The sequence below is a fragment of the Chlamydotis macqueenii genome, chromosome 1 (genome assembly GCF_036417535.1).
Source record: "Chlamydotis macqueenii isolate bChlMac1 chromosome 1, bChlMac1.mat, whole genome shotgun sequence".
NCBI classification, from domain to species: Eukaryota; Metazoa; Chordata; class Aves; order Otidiformes; family Otididae; genus Chlamydotis; species Chlamydotis macqueenii.
Genome location: NC_141556.1, coordinates 76,904,696 through 76,924,148, shown reverse-complemented (window position 1 = coordinate 76,924,148; position 19,453 = coordinate 76,904,696). Strand labels below are relative to the sequence as shown.

At 38.6% G+C, this 19,453-nt stretch overlaps 1 protein-coding gene across 1 annotated transcript in view; it reads left to right on the top strand.

Moving 5' to 3' along the window:
• The first annotated feature begins 2,222 nt into the window (after positions 1-2,222).
• The window catches only part of EFCAB6 (EF-hand calcium binding domain 6), a 105,936-nt gene continuing 88,705 nt past the window's right edge, over positions 2,223-19,453 (top strand). Inside the window, exons 1-4 of the mRNA XM_086747825.1 lie at positions 2,223-2,364; positions 4,118-4,377; positions 5,500-5,588; positions 7,850-7,913. Coding sequence (XP_086603951.1) covers positions 2,223-2,364; positions 4,118-4,377; positions 5,500-5,588; positions 7,850-7,913 — 555 coding nt within the window. The remainder of the gene's footprint in view (positions 2,365-4,117; positions 4,378-5,499; positions 5,589-7,849; positions 7,914-19,453) is intronic.

Below are 19,453 nucleotides of genomic sequence, written 5' to 3'. Positions count from 1 at the left end.
CCATTCATTTGAGCTATTGGCCTCTGAGAAATGGACTCTCCCTGTTTAGGGTTTCTAGGGAGCCAAACCTGCATGAGTGCCACTGCGAGCGTATCAGCCAAGTGACTGCAGTAATGGTGACACTTAGCCATGTATCAGATGAAGAAGAAAAAGTTGTTTTCCACCTGAATGGTGGAGAAAGAATGCTTGGAGGCTAATTTATTTTAATGGATGGCTACAGAGCTAGGACATCTGCCAGGGGTTACTGCTGTAGATGGGCTATGCTGGTAAATTAAGTGTGGTGGTGACTGTTTCTTGGCACTGAGGTGAACTGGCATAGAATAGCCCATGTCCAGACTGTTAAACGCTTCTCACCCTTTGAAACAGGATGGCTGCACGCAAACTGCCCATTCCAAACATGGGAATGTTCCTGACCGAGTTAGCTCAAAAAATGTGCTCAAAAAGCTGTCTGACACAAGCTTAGGTCAAAACCCAGTCAGAGATTAACAATTTGAGTGTACAGCGGATGAAGATGCAGTGCCCAGCGGCAGTGCTCAGCAACTGCTTAATTTGCTACATGTTAAGCAGTGGGAATGGTCTACTCAGATCTATTTCATTTCTGTTTGATAAAGTGAAGATAAGATTGCTTAAGTTGTTAGATGTTGTTTTCTCTTTTATTTCCTTTTTTTTTTTTTTTTCCCTCTCATTCTCCCTAGTAGTCCAAAGCACTGAGGTAGGTAATGAAAACTTGAACTGTCTGAACTGTGGTAGTTTTGTTTGGTTATTTATTTTAATGGGGTTGTTTTTTTATTTTTTGGGGGGGGACACACGACTTTTCTACCTGTGTAAAATGCTGCACAGTGCTGCATTTTTGATAGAAGACTAGTAGGTCTTGCTCTTGTCCTGCTGTTTTTCACTTAGCTGTGCAATGTCTGCTTTATTTTTAATTCTCATCTCCCTTTACAGAGAATTAGCTGAGCCTCCTTATATGGCTTTTGTCATTTGTACATAGCATGCTGGATTTTCAAAAGGCTACAGGACTCATAGAATTCCCTGTATTAACACTTACTTTCTGTACTGTGGTAACTGAATGGCAGGAGCAAGGTGCAGTTAATCAGCATGTATCAGAGAGTGGAGGAAATACAGTATACTCTCTAACTGCCACTCAGTTTGGGGAGAAACCAAACTTCTAATTTTGAATTATGTTTGTAATAGAGGAAACAGAGCTCAAACAGAGTGTTTGATTGGGTTAACTACATAAGTATCAATAGAGTTACCCTGTACTGTCAATACTTTAAAGTACTTGTGTGACTGTAAAACTGCATGGAAAAGGTTGGGCGACAGCACCATCACCCGAATCACCCTTATTTTATTAGCATTCAAAACATGTTCTGCATGGGCAAAGACAAATGCCTCACCGTACCTGAATAAGCCCCAGAGCGGCATCTCCCAAAGTTTTGAGCAGCATCGTTGGCTCTCCGCATTTCTTCTGGGAGCTCACGTAATGGCGTTTGCAATCACAGGCGCTGTGCAGGCTGTATGGTTGCACAGAGCAGATGCAGATGGTTTAACATTGCCTAGCAGGTCACCAGTGAGCCACACTTACGAAACTGTTGCATATGCTGGGCAATACTATCTCTGTCTGATTGTTATTTTCTCAGTTAGTTTTTCTGTTTAGACTTATGGTCTAGTTTGCCTCAGAATTCCTGGTGTGGAAAATTAATAATAGCTCTTCATGAAATTGAGTAATTAGTATAATGAGCTGATGTCTGGTACACGCATTTTTCTCCTGCAAAAGCCTAAAAGTCTGAATAAACATCTAAGCAACTGAACTGCTTAATAAAATAGCAAGCTTTCTTAAGTAAACTATTGTGTTTTTAAATATTTTTAGAGGAATTTAATGTACATAGCCTTCAAGACAATTATGACATTTCCAGAGATAATTCTGCATTGTTTGGTAAAGGAATTAGTTTATCACTCCAGTTTCCTACTCTAAACTGCATATCTGAAAGTGCTGAGATAGGAGATAGTATCCAGCACAACTACAGAATTCGTTAACTCCTCTCATCTGGTCACTGCTAGTCAGCAAGAACTATCTCAGTCAATATTTTTGGCAGCAAATTAGATCTTGTGTTAAGAAATCAGTTTTTGTCTCTCTTGTTACTCTTCCCAGCCACACTGCTTCTTTTTGTGTTCTGTGTTCTGGTGTGTTCTCCTATCCTGTTTTAAACCAAGAGGAGACCATGGCCAGAGTGTTAACTGCAGAAGACCTCAGTGCCTTGCAGCCCTTCTCTCAAGGAATCACGCTTACTCCCAGACCTCGTTCTACACGAAACAGAGCATCATTGTGTGGCAGCAGACGGCACTCGACTAAATCATCTCCAGGTTTGTACTGAAGTCTAAGTGTTCACAGTCTTGGAACTTTAAATCAAAATCCTTCTATTGGTCGGAAGACAAGCACTGTGTAATTTGCAGGTGGCATCATCCCTTCAGTCCTTTCTGTCCTGTTGTTTGCTTGGGGTTCAGCGGTGCCTTTCCACATAGCAAGTTGCAGTGGCCAGGGAGTCTTGTGCTATTTAGGGTTTGGGGCACATTTCCCTCACTACTTTGAGAGAAGTAATCTGTCACAAATACACCATGTTTGCTAAATCCTGTGGAAATGAACAAAATCAATCTATTTCTACTGATGGGGAGAGAGTGGAAGAGAGAGCTGTGGCCCTTCTCACCCAACTCCTGTTTCTCCTGCTTGTATATGAGGAAATAGGGTCTCTGTTTTCCTCCCTTTTCTGAAGTCCATTGGAACTTGAGAGAGATGCCTCATTTGGACAACCATTTCACTTAAATTCTGAAGTCATTACAAGATCACTGTTTCCAATTATAACATGTTACCAGATGTGATACACACTTTATCCTTTGGGAACTCGTTTGAAATGACTATAGACTTACCACAGAAAGCTCATTTTCTGGAGCAGTAAGATTTATAGTTTGTTCCAATCAAGTATGAATTTGCTGTTAATCCCAATGTGGACATTCCTCTTGCAAGTAATTTTTAATTATTATCATGCAAGGCTTCCTCCATCACAGCTCGTGTCAGTTTTCCTCCTCTACTTGCCACGTAGTTTTAGATTTAGGGATGGATTCATTGTAGGAGTAAGCTGTGACAGCTCTATTGATTTCGCTGAAGCTGTATCCAGCTGTGAATTTGAATGCTTTCTTTTGTCAGAATGGCTTGAAGTTGAAATGAAATGTGCAAGGCATCCATGATTGTGTACTTTCTTTGAAAGGAAGGGATGAGCATAAGAAAAAAATTGGCGCTCATAAAACTGCAGCAAAGCTGTAAATAACAAAAAGCTGTATTTTGCCATCTTGCTTTTTGTAAACAAATCTTCTTATGAAGGTAGTTACATTTTGTTTAAGAGTAGATCCTAGATTAAAGTTTGGAAAAAGCGTAAATGCCCCAGTGTTCAGATTTGTGTACCAAACCTCCTCTCATTCAAGTGGTAGATAATGAAATGCTCATAGCTGTGGCTGAATTTGACTCATTGTGAATCCAAAAGAAACAGCAGGCCAAATCTTTTGGTCCTTGTTTAGTTCTTATTCAGGTCTAACGAGAGCCAGAGGTGTCTTAAATAGTATGAGGCATCCCTGTACACTATATTGCACTGTCAGATATTTCCACTCTCTATTGCTGGGTGTGTTTTTAGTGGGAAAGGGGCTGGTATGTCCTAAAATACTTAACCAGCCCTAGACTCCATATGTAGACAATGAACGCTGACCCCACTGCTACATAGTATCTCTACCTAAAGCTCAATAACTGAATAAAGACTCTAAATTTTACAAGGCGAAGAGATCCTCTCTGTAGTTTAAAGCGGGAGGGCTGCTGTCGTGGAACATGCATCCGCACTGTAATATTATTTATTGTTTTCTAACTTTTAAAACTTAAGTGTATATTCCAACTTACTATTTCGGCTGTAGTAGCAGAAAGAGAAACCCCAGAATCTTTTATTTAAATACTTACAGTTGTGTTTGGTTATTTATTGCTTTCAAATCAGTGGACAAACAATAACCAATTTACTTATGTATTTCTGGAAATTAACAGATTTGTGTTGAATCATCAGAAAATATGTGACTTTTCCAGGCTTAGGAGTATCTGATGACTGCCCAATATATTTTACAGCTACATCTGTGAGCTCTGTTCCAGGTCCCACACTGTTCTCCTGGGACATTGGGCAGATCTTACTTCAAAAGACAGCAGAAAAAGAAGATGAACTGAAAAAAGCATTTCAAATGCTTGATGTTGGTCGGACCCTGACAGTCACAAAGGATGAATTCAGGAGAGTGATTGAAACCTTTCTCTTCCATCTAACAGAAGCTGAATTTGATGCTGTGCTGGCACAGGTATGCTGCATCTGTTTATAATCATTTAGAAGCTGTTCCTATTTATGTCAAGAGCAAAATGTCAGTGGGAGCAGGTTCTAGACCAATATTATCAAAAAGATGCTAGACATGGGCAAAATCTTCTGTGAGTAGTTCAAGTGAAAGTCATAGAAAACCTGCAAAAGTAATGTGAGCTGAATTTGACAATTGGTATGTTTATATGAGGATTTTCTCCCTGTGGCATGTCTCATTATTTGAAAGACTCGCAATTTACCAGCATATTTTGTAATTAAAAAAAAAAAAAGGGAGCTCACAGCTGAAATTCATATACATGTGGTGTTATGAATATGGATAGCTTAGGTCAGAGACCAGCTGCTTTTTGTCTGGAGGGGGAGTTTCTCAGCTCATTTTTGGTATTTGCTACCCTCTAAACTATCATCAGATTGGACCTGAAGGAACACTGGGTGTTTATATAATATCATGACTGACACTTATTGAAAATAGGGGAAGATTCTGACATACCATCTGCACAAGCATTATTGTATTCTTAAATTCCTGTTCTGAAAGCATAGGTGACTAATTTTTATATATATATTTTTTTCTAATGTGCTTGACTCTTGTTTGTTTGTTTAATTTGAGGGAACTGATCTCTTATATTTGCATTATAAATATATCAGTTTGTAATGGGTTAAGGCCATTTCAGCTAAGATTGGTGTTAAATTCTTTGCTAATACTAAATTGTCATAAGGGGAACACATATACACCTGAAACACATGAAATACTCTTTTGGAACAAGAGAAGGATGCATCAGTGAGGCTGATGAGAAGGAATAGACTTTCATGCACAGATGTGAAAGATCATAGAGCTAGACATTTGAGAAATCTTTATCTTACATGATGGAAACACTTGTAGGTTTTAACTTTTTGTTAAGGGATTTACCAGATATTAAATTAATCTTAATTCCAGACAAGATGCTGAGAAGTAGTAATGCATATTACGCAAAACAAAAGCAAGATTATAAGATAATTTTTATTTTTGCTGTTTAAGAAAAGAATAAATGAGTAATGCAAATTAAGTATTTAAAAGTATATGATATCACTGTAGGACTTATCCATGTACTTATCTGTATATGTTGAAATACAGATCCCAAATATTGGCAAAGTTACTGTGCCATATCTTGACTTCCTGTCAAAGTTCACTAAAGTCGCCAGAAATACCAGCATGCTCAAAAGGTAAGTGTTCCATATTATGCAGTCAAATTGCTCCTAAATTGAAGTCATGAGTCACTTGTGATTTGTCTGGCTCTCAAGGCGGAATCTAGCTGCTAATGTGAGCTTCTAGTGGGATAGAGACATAATATATTTTTTTCCAAAAATACTTTTTCTGTATGTGTAATTGGTGTAGTTGCTATAGGAATATTACCTGATTGCCAAATGGAAGGGAATGGTCTGTTAAGCCACTGGTCTGCTACTGAAAAATATGAACCCTTAAGACTAATCAGTCAGTTCAATAAATTAACAAGGAAAGTTGTTGTGTGTGAAAGAAATTATAGCTGGTTCACTTTAACAGGGATCTGAAAACATGCCACTCAGCTTGACGTGTCTTTAAGTGAAACATAAAAGCTAAGACAAGGGACCCAGTAACAGGGAAGTTATAATGTTTCAGGATTCAATCATTTAAGCATAAATAACTCACATTAATCTTTGTTTCCAGTGCAAGTAATTTTTCAATAATAAAGCTGAGAAGACACCAGCTATGTGTGAACTGGGATTAAGTTTGGATCACTACCTTCAATGAAGTAAAATGGAAAGCAGAGCCACACTCCACACAAAAATAAAAATTTTAAAAACCCCACATCTGTGCTCTCACAGTAGCTTTCTTAGTGGAGCACTAAATATTTTTCAAACCTATTCCCCTAGTGAAATATAAAGAGTGAAATTCTGCAATGGAATCTACAGGGAAATTCCTTTTCCTTCAGTTTGTCCTGTGGGTTTGTGTGATCTGGCCTTCAATAAAGTGCTGCCTCAAAAAATATTCTGTAAATTCCAGTCCAACTTTGTTCCCAGGAATTGCAAAGCTAAGAAAATTCTCATACAAAAAGAGAATGGAGGACTGTAATACTGAGGGTACAAAAATGGGATTAGGACTTTGAAAGGAGGCAGGAGGAAGAAGAGGAGCAGCAAAAGAAAAGGAGAAAAAGGGAGGGACCTAAGCTACTTTCTCCCAGAGAGACAGGGGAGCTTAAAAAATTCTAATTAATTAGTGAAAACTAATTAAATAACAAATGAGAGTTCTTTCCTGGAATAAAAGGTTAATCTTTTCTTTATTACATGCAATATAACAAAATGGTAGAGCTTTTTGTATGCTTGGGGTTGGATTTTCTTTCACTGTTCATGGAGAATTTATGAGATGTTACTTTTGATGTCCTTTTAAACTCACTAAAATGTGGAAAGTAAGGATCGTGCTTAGACGATCTTGTCTTTTGACCAGCTAGTTTGTTAGAGAGCTAGGCAGAGACTGACTGCCATGTACGGAAGCGAAAACGATGGTAGGTTTGTTAGAGCTAGCAGGCATGGCTCGGTACAATTTCACCACTGGAGGGCAGTACAGGGGCTGTTTTCCAGGAGTTTTGCTAGGAGGCATTCTCACAGGGACTTCCTCTCCCTATTTAAAACTCGAGCAATTCCACTAAATTCAGGGGCTGAAATGATGGCAGACCTTGGTTTCTAGGACTTTATCCCACAAATACAGAATAAAATTGCACAAGGCTTTTCAGAAGCAGTTAGTTAAAGCTGAAATCAGAGAAGGATGTGCAGAGTGGAATTTGGCACCTGCAGAAGCCCCTAGTGAATGTAAACTTGGCTGGTCGTTGAATCTGAAAATGACCAGCTCTGGTACTTGATGTAAGTCAATAGGGTGAAGAAACAAAAGCAAAAGCAAGGAGATGTATTTTTAATTTTTAAAAATAGTTTTACAAGTTACTGGTGACAGATCTCAGATTTGTGCTGACGGAGAAGGGGAGGAGGAGACGTGCTTATGGTTCCCTGAGGAACATTTGGTGGGAGCAGAGGAGAGGGGAGAACTGACACTATCACTTTCTTTACCTTGAGACTTTTGAGTGCTCTGTCATCCCAAGGGCCAAATCAAGCTGCTAATATCCCTTTGTGTCCCTTATGGCAGCTAAAAAAAATCATTCAAGAAAAAATATTTTACACTAACAGTCATCTTGCTTGTAGCAGAGGACCAGCTGCCACATCTCTGTTCTGCTCAGGGTTCCACATTCATGGTGATTTTCTCCAAGAGCAGTGCAGAGCTGTGAAGAACAGCCACAACGAAGTCGGGATCAAGCCACTCTCTTGCATGCTAAACCAAAATTCTTCCGTTAATGTCCCTACAGTGGTCTTCAGTGGTACTGTGATGCACTTGTGTTTTATGTTCACTGATGCACTTGTATTTCATGTTCATCTAATCTTTTTATTATATTTATTTACAGGTTGAACAGCCACAGTCGCCAAACAATGACATTAAGTCAGCTGGAATCCCTGCTCAAGGAGAAAGTATGTTAACCAGGGTAATAACAGAAACCACATGCTAGGGCAGTGATTTGTTTCAGATAAGTAGAGGTTGCTCTTGACCTACTAATATCAATTTAGTAACATGTTTAAAAGGATATTGCTCTGTTGTTATATCATGAAGATCTGGTGTAGGACTCGCATAGTCCCACTGTGATTTTATTTCTTAGTTACTAGATGCTTATGGATTGAGTAACAATGGCTGACTTATTTAAGAAACTAGATTCTCCATGGCAGTACAATTTCTGTAATTGTTTAGCCCTTTGTGAGACTGGTGTAAAACATTGTCACTTCAGAAGAAGGATATTTTAGGCATTTTATACTCTTTTTATGTAGAAGTATCCAGCCACCTGAGAGCTCAGTCTACTTAAATCTCAACACAGATTTGAAGAGCACAACCCCGTGGTGTGACTATGGGAAAGCTAGGTTTTTGTTATTTTATTTTTGCACAAACAGAGCCATTAAAATATGTTTATCAACATGATGATATTTTATTGTATTTGGACATTTGCAAGTTAACCTAATGTCACATATCACGCCTAATAGTAGTTATTGTTTACAAGGACACAGAAGAATATTCCATGCCTTCTAGAGCACCGTGTGACAGTCTGTTGGCTCTGCCCTAAGACTGTTCATAGAAGAAGAAATACATTAAACATAACCTGATGTAAATTCCAAGGAAAATCCAGCCTCCTGCTGTGCTTGGCATGGACTTGGCCTGTAATTTGGGAGGGGGAAATAAAATCTTTCTAATTTAACAGCTGTTATTGCACCTCAGGGCTGCAGTAGTATTTGCAACCCATTTGCTTCCCTTCCACTGAGTAGGACATCTGAATCTATCCTCACTCTAGTCTGAATAAAATATTAACATACCGCAAGGCTGTTCAGACAGATTGTATCCAAGACAATCTTTTCTCACTGTAGAAAAGCCTATCAATCATAACTTGGTATAGTGGTTATTGATGTCATAGCTTTTATTCATTTGGCTATATGCATCTAACTGAAGAGTAACATTTATGTTTTCATGTTAAGTGTATCTTATCACAAAAGAAACTGCTGAAATATCTTCTTATTATAGAATTTATGAATTGAAAATATCCTCCAAAGTCCTAATTAGAGGTATGTTTAATTTACAAGGTTCTGTACTATTTTTTTAACACCATTGTGAGATAGAGCTGGTATATTTTAGTACATTAACAGAAAACATCATTAACTTAAGGCAAGGTTACTGCTACATATATGTCCCAGGAACAATTCAGTTAAAATACTGCAAGATATGTAAATGCATGATCTACACAGATACAGATACTCAGATACACTTAAGAGTTCATATACTCTTTTAAATATTTAATCTGCAATGTATCACAGTGGTTATTCCCAAGCCAGACCTTATTCTGTTTCTGTCTGCATGCACATCATCAGTCAAGGATACATTTATATTCAAAACTCTGATTGGATTTTGAATTCGTATGTGCATGAAAAATAAAAATCAAACAAACCACACACCAACAAAAAAAAACCCAAAGAAAGATTTCCCAATGTCCTCTGTAAAATACAGAATAGTAATTTTCTCCTTGTGTAGGCAGAAAGTCACATTTGGAACACCTACCACATGTACCTGTATTTAGACATCATAACTAGCCTAATGGCCAAGATCAAGAAAAGTAGCAGGTGGTTCAGAGCATTTTCTAGTTAGTGAAAAGACATAGGGGAACCAAGACCTCACAGGCGGCCTTGGGTTACTCATCCTACTGTCCTGCACTTAGAAAGTCTAGCCACGCTGACAGTTCACTTAGTCAAATGATCCAGGGCTGACCTTGCCTGTTTTTATGACACCAAAGTTATTTGTTGTGTTTATTGGAAGTAAGCCTTACTGCCTTTGTAGTCATTCTTACTTGCTCAGTAAAGCATAGATAAGCTAGGAAAAGATTTTGGGTATTTCAAGTGCCAGGGCAAAACTCAAAGTTTAGTTTAGACTATAGGAGTCCTTCCATCGTTTCTACTCAAATGTAATAAAATGTTACTCCTGAAGGTGACTGTCTTTGGAAAAGCAGCTTTAAAGAAAAGAGGAAAAAAAACCCCAAACAAACCCAACCAATCAAGAAAGAGAAGTAGCAGCAAATTGTAGGAAAATGGCCACAATGTGTAGGACCCACAGTGCTGCCTCCTAAGAAAAGAACAGCCGGGGAAGGGAAGGAGGGCCAAATGCTGAACAGATGTGTGCCTGGGAATACAAATGATGGTGCATGAAAGAGCTCTTTTCTGCTGATTCAGTGGGTGTTCAAGGTAGCAAGGCAGCAATGTAGTTAGGATACTTATGGACTTTATGTGCTGGGAACAACAAGAACCAGAACTTTCATAGCACACATCAGAAGCCCAGACTCTTCTTCTTCATGCTCCTGGCCAGCTGATGCACTGGCTGCACACTACTGCCCTTCCGCAGCAGAGACCTATTCAATAAAGGGCAGCTTGTCTTCTAAGCACCCAAATCTGCCTTCTTTTTCTTTATAGAGTGCAATTTCACTGACTTGGCTGCTGGGACTCAAAAAATAGGGACAGGATTTGTTCCCCAGTAATACTTGCAAAAGGACATGGCACCATAGAAAGGATCCTCAACTTCAATGACACAGTGTTCCTGAATGTTAGAAAATAAAACTTTGTTCAAGAAGAGCTTGCAACCTGAAACATTTTTTTTTTTTTAATGACAGAAAAATGACTCTCGTGAAGTGAGTCAGCCCCTCCAAATAATAGTCTCCTTAAGAAAGGAATCCAGCAAGCATGAAAAAGAAATAACTAGAACTCAGTTTGTCAGAGTGCAAAGATAGCTCTGTAGCACATCCACTTTATATGGAGTTCTTTCACTCATAGCTGGCAGGTCGGAGTGGAAGTACTATATCAGCTCAAAGTTCAGAGCCCAACTGTTTCTCTTTAAAGATTACTGAAGTACTGGGATTGATTAACATTTACAATAAAGCTGTTTGTGTAAAGCAGAATGTAAAGAGGACTGAAAATTGATTTATTCTGTGTTCATATTGCACAAATTTCAAGGGCTCTAAAAGTTGCTAGTGGGTTATAAAGGGCTATCAATATGAACAAGCATCGGGCCCGTGTATTTTCCTCACTCTCCCTACTCTTACCTCCCCTCCCCCATTAATTTTTGATTTTATGTTTATGAGGATCTGAAAATAGTCTAATTCTTTTCTATCTGGTTTGGGCCTATCTTTACCAGCTGGTAAATAGGAAATGTTCACTGTAGGAAGCCAATACTCTGCAGAGTGTAAACAGATGGAATCAATATAAAGTGACAAGTTAGACTGTGCTACTGAGAATACAGAGCCAAAACTAAGAGCATAACAGTCACGATACTTATTTTGTTCCAATTCATTTGGTACTGAATAGCACTTCATATATGCACAGCTGTGTCCTTCCATTTTTTACTTTCTTTCTTCTGCTTTGATGATGACAATTTCAAAGAAAAACTTTAATTAAAGATTTTACACTAAATGGCCCAAAGTAGAATATAGGGAAAATGAGCACTGATGTGTTTATAGCAAGAGAAGAATATTTTTCAGGCATTTATTTTCTTTCTTTCTTTCTTTCTTTCTTTCTTTCTTTCTTTCTTTCTTTCTTTCTTTCTTTCTTTTTTTCTTTTTCTTTCTTTCTTTCTTTCTTTCTTTCTTCTTTTCTTTTCTTTTCTAACAAAATAAACAAAATCTGATACGTGTATCTCTCTGTGTGTAATATGCTAGATTGATAGATCTTTGCGGATTGAAATTTTCTATTTGGCAATAAGGTATATAACCATACTTCTAAAAGCTTCCCCATCATCCCCTTTCTTCTTCCAGTCCCTGTTACAGCAGGGTGCCATGAAGGGCAGGAAATCTCGTGCAGTACATCTCTGCATGGGTGTGCTGGCCAAAGGGAAGGGGACAGTCAGATAGGGAGACTGCTGTCAAACTCCTGGAACAGACTGGAAGCAGGGTAACTGAGGGTCTTCCTTTTCTTGCCCTGGCCAGCTTGCCTCACCTGCAACTCCTCGGCTCTCAAGAAGGGTGTTTTGGAGACCGTGGATCTGATGCGCAATCCCTTCAGGGACGGTTAGCGGGGTGGTAAGCTTCCAAGCTGTCCTGCGTTGCCAGGTTTGCCTTGAAAGCACATCTGAGCTCTAGTCCTTTTGCCAGAGAGAGTGCCAGGTGTTGTAGTAAGGGTTTTTCTTTACTAATTTATGCATTTTTGACACGTTTTCACAAAAATGGAAGAAGGCATCATGTTTTACCACTCTGTCCTCAACTTATTCCTTGCAGCATCTTTCCTAATGCTGCCATTAAAATTTTGCTATTTTTGCTTTCTTGGCAAATAATAACCCCAGATTTCCCATATGTTGTTTGTTAGGGTGACTGTGCAGCTCTAATGAGGGGCAGCAACCGCAAGTTTGAACACAGATTTTGCTTCTGATCCTCATGTCAAGGGCAAGCAGCTTTTGTTTCCTGCAGTAGAAACACTAGGTCTATCCCAGTCTCCTCTATGCATATCCCCCTAGATAGGCAAGCCATCGCACCACATCTCTGCAGAACTTCTCTGCCTTCCCATCCAGTTACTGCCTTCTCTGCAAAGCACAATTCTTTTCCTAACTACAATGCTAGGGGCCTGTTTGTTTTCAGGATTTTCTGAAATCTTTCAAACTCATTCAACATCAGAAAGAAGGTATATGTTATTGTAGGCAGAATTCAGGAGTTTGCGATAGTGGGAATGCATGAAAGCCCCTTTCCAGATCTCCTTCTCACCCTTGCCAAATACCCTGAGCCACCAAGCAAGTTCCACAAAGGCTGGGAGAGGGAAGCAACACATGATGCAGATGGCACCTTACAAGCCTAGATCCATGAGGGACACAGTTGCTGAGGAAAATGCTTTGATATACAGTGATTGGCAATTCTTATGTGGGTAGCAAAATGAACTTCAGTGATTTGTGGCAGGAAATCGTCTCACGGTAAGCTGCACTCTGCGTAAGGGATTTCCTCCTGTTGTGATGCCTGTAGAGGATGTGTTTTCAATGGATATCCTTAGTTCTTCTGAAGTATAACAAAATATTTTAAATATTTATTGTCCTCCTTCTCCCCAAGGGTTCCCCAAGTGCTTCACATGCATAAATGCTGCTGAAATGCAGTCACTGCTGGGGTGGGGAGAAGCAGCCAGCTGGCACGTGTCAGTGACAACAGAGCGTGTTGTGCCAAAGACACTATGGCAAGGCCCTCTGGTTGCTAAAAGTGCTGTGATATCACTAATACTCTGGAGAACAAACAGGAACATTGCTTCTAGTGTCTCTGCTGAAAGATTCTGGTAGCATAAACTGGTTGGTACTAGCTTATCTAACCTGTAAGGACAAATGGTTGTACCATGCCGGCAGAAAAATGTACCACCAGTGCCAGGCACCATAGTATTCAAACATTTGCCTCATTAAAAATATATATTTCAGCTAAATCTGATTACAGAGAGAAATGAATCAAGATCACTGCATTTCTTTCTCCATGAAAAGCCTGGCGTTGTGGTAGAAATGTTTTGCCAATGGTGGCAAGAAAGAGAAATCCTAGCCTACTCTGGTGAAGTCTAATCCTTTCTTTGAGTTTGAATTTCCTTTGTTGTTTTATATCTATAGCTATAGGAAAAGACTTTTTTTTAATGAAGAAAAATGTTTTTTCCCTCATCCTGTCTTTAGCCAGATAAAAAGCTTTTTCCTCTTGCACCCTTTTTTTTGCCAGAGTTGCCAAGGGGTAGTCAAATCTGCCTGATTCATAGCTACATACTCTGGGCAACCTTTGCTTACAGCAGTGAATGGTTATAGCCACAAATAGGCCTATTCGCTCTGCATACTACTCTATACTGAGAGTATGGGGCTTGGAATCTTGACTCTTTTGGTTTAAACAAACAAAATATGAAATCTTGGCTGCATTGGGGTGCCAGCTTCACTGTGATCAGGATTTCCTCCACGGACTTTCCTCCTCCTTACTCCTGGTAACACTGCAGAGTGTATGCAACTGAGCTGGATTTAATTCTGTCTCAGGCAGCCACATTTGAATGAGTGAGTAAGGAGCAGCGGAAGAGTCTTTATTATTGCTGCTATTATGTGAACCAGAAAGAACACAGTCTGACTTTCAATTCCCCAGTTGTATTTGCAGAAATAGCAGTTGAAAAGAGTTATATTTTTAAACAAGGCTTTATTCTTGTAAGCTAAGCAAATTCAACACAGAACAGAGTAAGCATGGAAGCCTTCAATACTCCTTTTATTGTCAGTTTTCAGCCTGTAAGCTTGCTATAAGGTTCAGGTCGCTGAGATTTTTAATAACCTTGGAGAAGAGAGTTGCCATTGCTAGAATGCTAATATATTAATCAGTTTGTCTCATGTATACTTTTTCTTTCAACTTCTAAATCTTGATTTTGGTAATTTTTGAAGTGAAAAAAAAGAGTGCTTTGGTATATGTAGGATGAATAATTCACTGATATTCTGAAGTTCACTGATACTTCTGAAATGTATACCTGCCTTGATCTTTGATATTTGGTTTCCAGCAAATCTCTAGGTTTCAGTCATTGGAGGAAGTTCATTTTCTGCCTACTGTTTAAAAAATATAAATCGTATCTGAAATTCATTGCTTTGCCTAAAAAGGTTTTGAAGTTTACTAGTGCCATTTGAAGAGGAAATTGCCTTAGACATTGAGTAAATGCAAAACATTCATTTCTCATGGAGTGTTATTGTAACATTTCCTCCTGTGCTGGGGAAGGTTGTCCTGTATTATCAAAATAAGTATAAAATGGCATTTTGTATTCTATGTCAGCAAAGCTTTCCAGCGCTTGCATTTGTGTCAGTTGTATCAGTATTGGTTTCTTGTTCATTGAAATCACCTGTAATTTATAGATTGCAAAGAATGTGAAAAACTTTATCAGATACTGCAGACTTTTCGACTACAGCCATTCAGGATGGATACGGAGGCACACACTGAGGCAAATTCTTGAGATCACCTGTTTTACGATGAAGGACTCAGAATTTGAAAAGTAAGTAAAGAAATAGCTACGCTTTTTCTGTGAGAGTAATAATAACAATAAATGATGGGGTCTTTGTGATCTTCTGAATGACAGTGGCTGGGAGCTTCTTGCAGCAGGCTAATTTGCTAGTTTATCTTCTGTATGCAAGCTGCAGCCTTCAGCCTTTCTGTGACTAAGTGGATGCAATAGTATGCAAGGATAAATATGTTGATAATTAATTCCAAAGGGATGAGTTCTGCATCAGAATTCATCCCAATCAACTTGATTTTCAGGGTGGGGGTTAAGATACTAGAGGGACTCCCCTTGCCTGCAGTCTCACAAAGTGAAATTGGGGATGGACATTCCTGACCTCAGACCCAGGACCCAGTTGAGGAGTCTGCATGGAGATGCTGGTGCCTACTCCACTCTGAAAGCTGAACAGAAGATACAGTGAGAATGCCAGAGGCTCTTCCAGAGGAAGAAGTAGCAAAGAGAGGAAAGAATTTCCTTACTCTTCTTGTAAGAGGTGTTAGGATAGCCTGTTTCTTGACCCCTACTGTTTCTTTGGCTGAGATAGGATATAGATAATACCTTTTTGAAATATTATTCAGCAGAACCAATATATCAAGAGGACAAAGTGTGTCTGTAGGACACACCTACAGGAGCCAGGAACCCCTCCCTTTCACGGCTGATTTGAAATCGTTGACTTCTGAATGAGAATGCATCTTCCCACTCCTGCTGAGATCAGTGAGTGGAGAAAGCCAAGAGCCACTGCCTCTCACTGGAAAAAAGGTCCTGATAACCTGGTGACTAGTGAAATCTTGCCTTTGAAAAAGGCAACAGCTTTGGTCAGCTGTTTCATGCTTTTGCTGAATTCCTGCAAGTAATTTGAATATGACTGGTTTTTGCCCATTGGCTAGAAGAATGCTGTTACTTAGAATAAAATGGTACTATGGCACATCTTCATATCTTATGCAACTTGAGACAGTGAACACGGAAATGTGTCATGGGTACTATGATCTGCTTCCTCTCCCCTTAGCATGGTTTTAATGTGAAGTGATATGGTGAAACGGAAACTCAGACACTGTCTCTAAATAGGGGGAAGCCAGAAAGCAAGGATTCAGTGACCCAGTCATCTAGGCCTGGCAGCTGGTTCACCAGGAGCCTTAGAAGAAATACTTAAGATTTTAGGGCTGCAGTTTGCACAGCTGCATAAGGGAGTAAGACTCACTTACCCTAGAGGTACAGTGTGAACCTTGATTAATGTTTGTATAGTATTTATAAACGCTTGCTCTGCTCTTCAATGGCAGAGCAATGGCTAAGTGTTAATATTGGGAGTCCGTATGTGCTTCAGGTATGATGGATCCAGTGCCCTGCTGGTTTGTACTGGCAGAAGCTGTAGCAGAGTCTGGAACATGGGAATGGGAAGTAGACCGAGCTTTGACTGCAGTTGGGTTTGCAGGAAGAAGAATGGCCCAAACATGATGGGGATGGACAGTACTTATTCAAAGAGCATATGGAGTATTTCCTTAGTATCTTTGCTGATGGGTTGCTGTGAAATTGTTCTTATAAGGCACTATGATGGAAATGTTGAAAGAGATCAAGTGATGAAAATATGAGTTGAAGTCAATGACATGCAGGGAGATTAGCTACGAACTGCCTTAAACCAACATGAATCTGATATTAAACACTCTTTTTCCAAAGAATGATTTTTGGATTACTTTCTGTGGGTTTTGGAGTCTACAAAATCCATCAGGAAATACAGCTGGAGATACTATTTACTGGATAGAGACCTAAAAGAAGACAAAGCAAATTAGGATGGTACTTTATTGCTTGAGGATTTTTGTTTGAATTTTTTATTTGGATATTTTTTTCATTGTGAGCAACTTCCAAAATAATTTTTGTCAGTTCATATTGCCTGGCTTCGCTTTGTGTATTTTTTCTGGTTGGGATACTTTCCAGAATTAGGTATCAACAAAACAAATTAAATAATTTGGTGCAGGCAATTGTAGAACAGAAGCAATACTCTTCTAAAGCAGGCAATCAACAAACCAAAATTATGCTTTATTTGACAATAAACCTTGTGTTTGGCATTGGAATCTGAAAGGTAATAAATCTATAAAAATGTTACTACATCTCATAAGTGCTGAATAATAAAAAAGAACACAAATTTTTATTTTGAGGGTTTAAAGCTCTAAAATGATTAAGTTTATCAGAAAAACTTCTGAAACTTAACAAATAAAAATAATGGTACCAGGTTTCCTATGTATGAAACAACAGAATATCAGAAATAATACAGATTAAATGTAACATTTATTTTATTTTGTTACTGAGGGAATATCACGCAGACAACTTTTGAAGAAGCCTATTAAACTTGAGAATGTTTAAATATACCCAAATTATACCTGAATTTGTTATTCTGAATAAACCTTAAAGCAATTGAAATTGTTTTCTCTTCTCAAAGTACAAATTGCAAGATAATTGATGTTAAAAATACACTTAAGGAAGGATATTGATGCTCTAGTCAAAGGAAGAAAATGCTTTTCTTTTGAAAGTGTGGTTAAAATAATGGGTCAAATTAACTTCTGTGCTGGTAATCTTGAGCTGATCCAGTTAAATCTCAAGCACAGCATAAAACAGATGAGTGTACTCTGCTCCTCTGTGTGCACATTTATTAATGTGCAAAACCTATATATCCTGTAATCATCATTCCCTAAAAGAACATTGTCCAAGTGAGCAATTTAGGTCATATTGACTGGGTTTATTTTGCCAGTATCATAGTTGGTTGGGAAGGCATGGGCAACCCAAGAAATTTGAATCTAAATGTCCTCCGCTATTTCAAATATATCCATGTCTTCCTCTGAATTCTTGATAAATCGGGCAAACACAATACTTTTTTTTTTTTTTGCTTGTTGGGAACCTTATTGAGTCACCTGACCACTCCAAAAATCTGCACCGTTAACAGGAGTAATAATGACGGAGAAACTGAAAAAAATCGAAAGCGAATGGCCAAAAACCTAAACAAAATGGATCTTCCACAGGATATTTAGGTTCTCCAAAACACTATCCATGAAACTGCTTGACAAAAATAAATACTTACGTGTTTTTTTTGGTGTGTCAAGGGCAGATAAGCAGGCAGGTGAAGTAAATGTTAACAGGTTTTTTTAGACTGTTTATATGTATCTATCTGCCTTTCTTCCCACTCATTTCCCTCCTCAGACGAAAAATTGAATGGCCGTATGCCAAACCCAGCAGCCTAAAATGTTGGTTTCATCAGAAATAAATTTTCTTCTATTTTTAAGATTCCTAGTAAGATTTCTGTGTATCTAAAGAGTCTCTCTTCAAAGCTGTGGGCCCAGGGACATTCTAGGGCATTGTATGATCAGCTAGCTACTAGGTCATGTTCCTGTGATATGTTTGTCTACTACATTTCTCTGGACAATATATCTTCTGTAGCATAGGCCTATATCTGTGTCTTTTAGAGAAAATGCATCTCATGTGATAGGTCCTGGGCCCCTGCTGTCCTTTAGGTTTCCAGTTCGGAATTACAGTATAATATAATCCACTTAAAATGCTTCTTTCTGGATTGATCTACAGAAAAGAAAAAGAAAACAATATTGTTCTTTGGACCAAGTTCTGCCACCACATTTCTTCCCGCTGTCCCTTCACAGTGTGGTTTTCTGAATTGATTTTTGCTTTTGGACTCTGCAGCGGTTTCTGATTCAAGCCAGAGCCTACTGAGTGTTTGCTTTGGATTGATTAACAAATATTTTTTTCCCATAATCCTGTTATGGTTGTTCTGGGACAGAGTGTTGAGTCTCTCAATTAACTTTAATGGACTTTGGACCAGTCCTGTAATTATTAGGAGGGCTTTTTTTTTGTCAAGATCCTGACATAAGGCACTACCCATACATATCTTTTGGGCTGGGGACAATTACTGTCAGGCAAAAATATTCATTTTCAGAGATGTGTTTTGGATTCACAGACTCTGCCAGAGAGCCCTGTTTGTACTCATAGCATTTCTTTTAGATAGGGCAGCCCAACTCCAGAGAGACAGAGCAACTGTATTACCTCATCAAGAGAATACTAAAAATTTTCAGAAAAAAAACCCCAGAAGTCTAACAATTCTGAAACCTAAGAGGAAGTAAACCCTTTTTTTTTGGATGAGCTTCTGATCTAAAAATTTACTTGATTATGTGAAAGATATAAATCTCCTTAATACTAGATCCCAGATCTTCAGCTTTTAGTCTTTTCACAGTAAGGCAGTCTTGATCATCTAGTCGTAAAGGTGAGGAAAGTTATTCAGGTTTGATACCAGGGTTACATCCCCCAGTTTTGTGGGAAAAAACATCCATTTTATATACATATATATATATACACACACTCCTATTTCCTTAACATTCCAATGATATCCTGAATTCATTGCACTCAGGCAATACAAACTTTCATTGTTAGATAAAGGATTGAAAACATAGGAACAAAATCTATCCAACTTCTTCCTATATGCGATA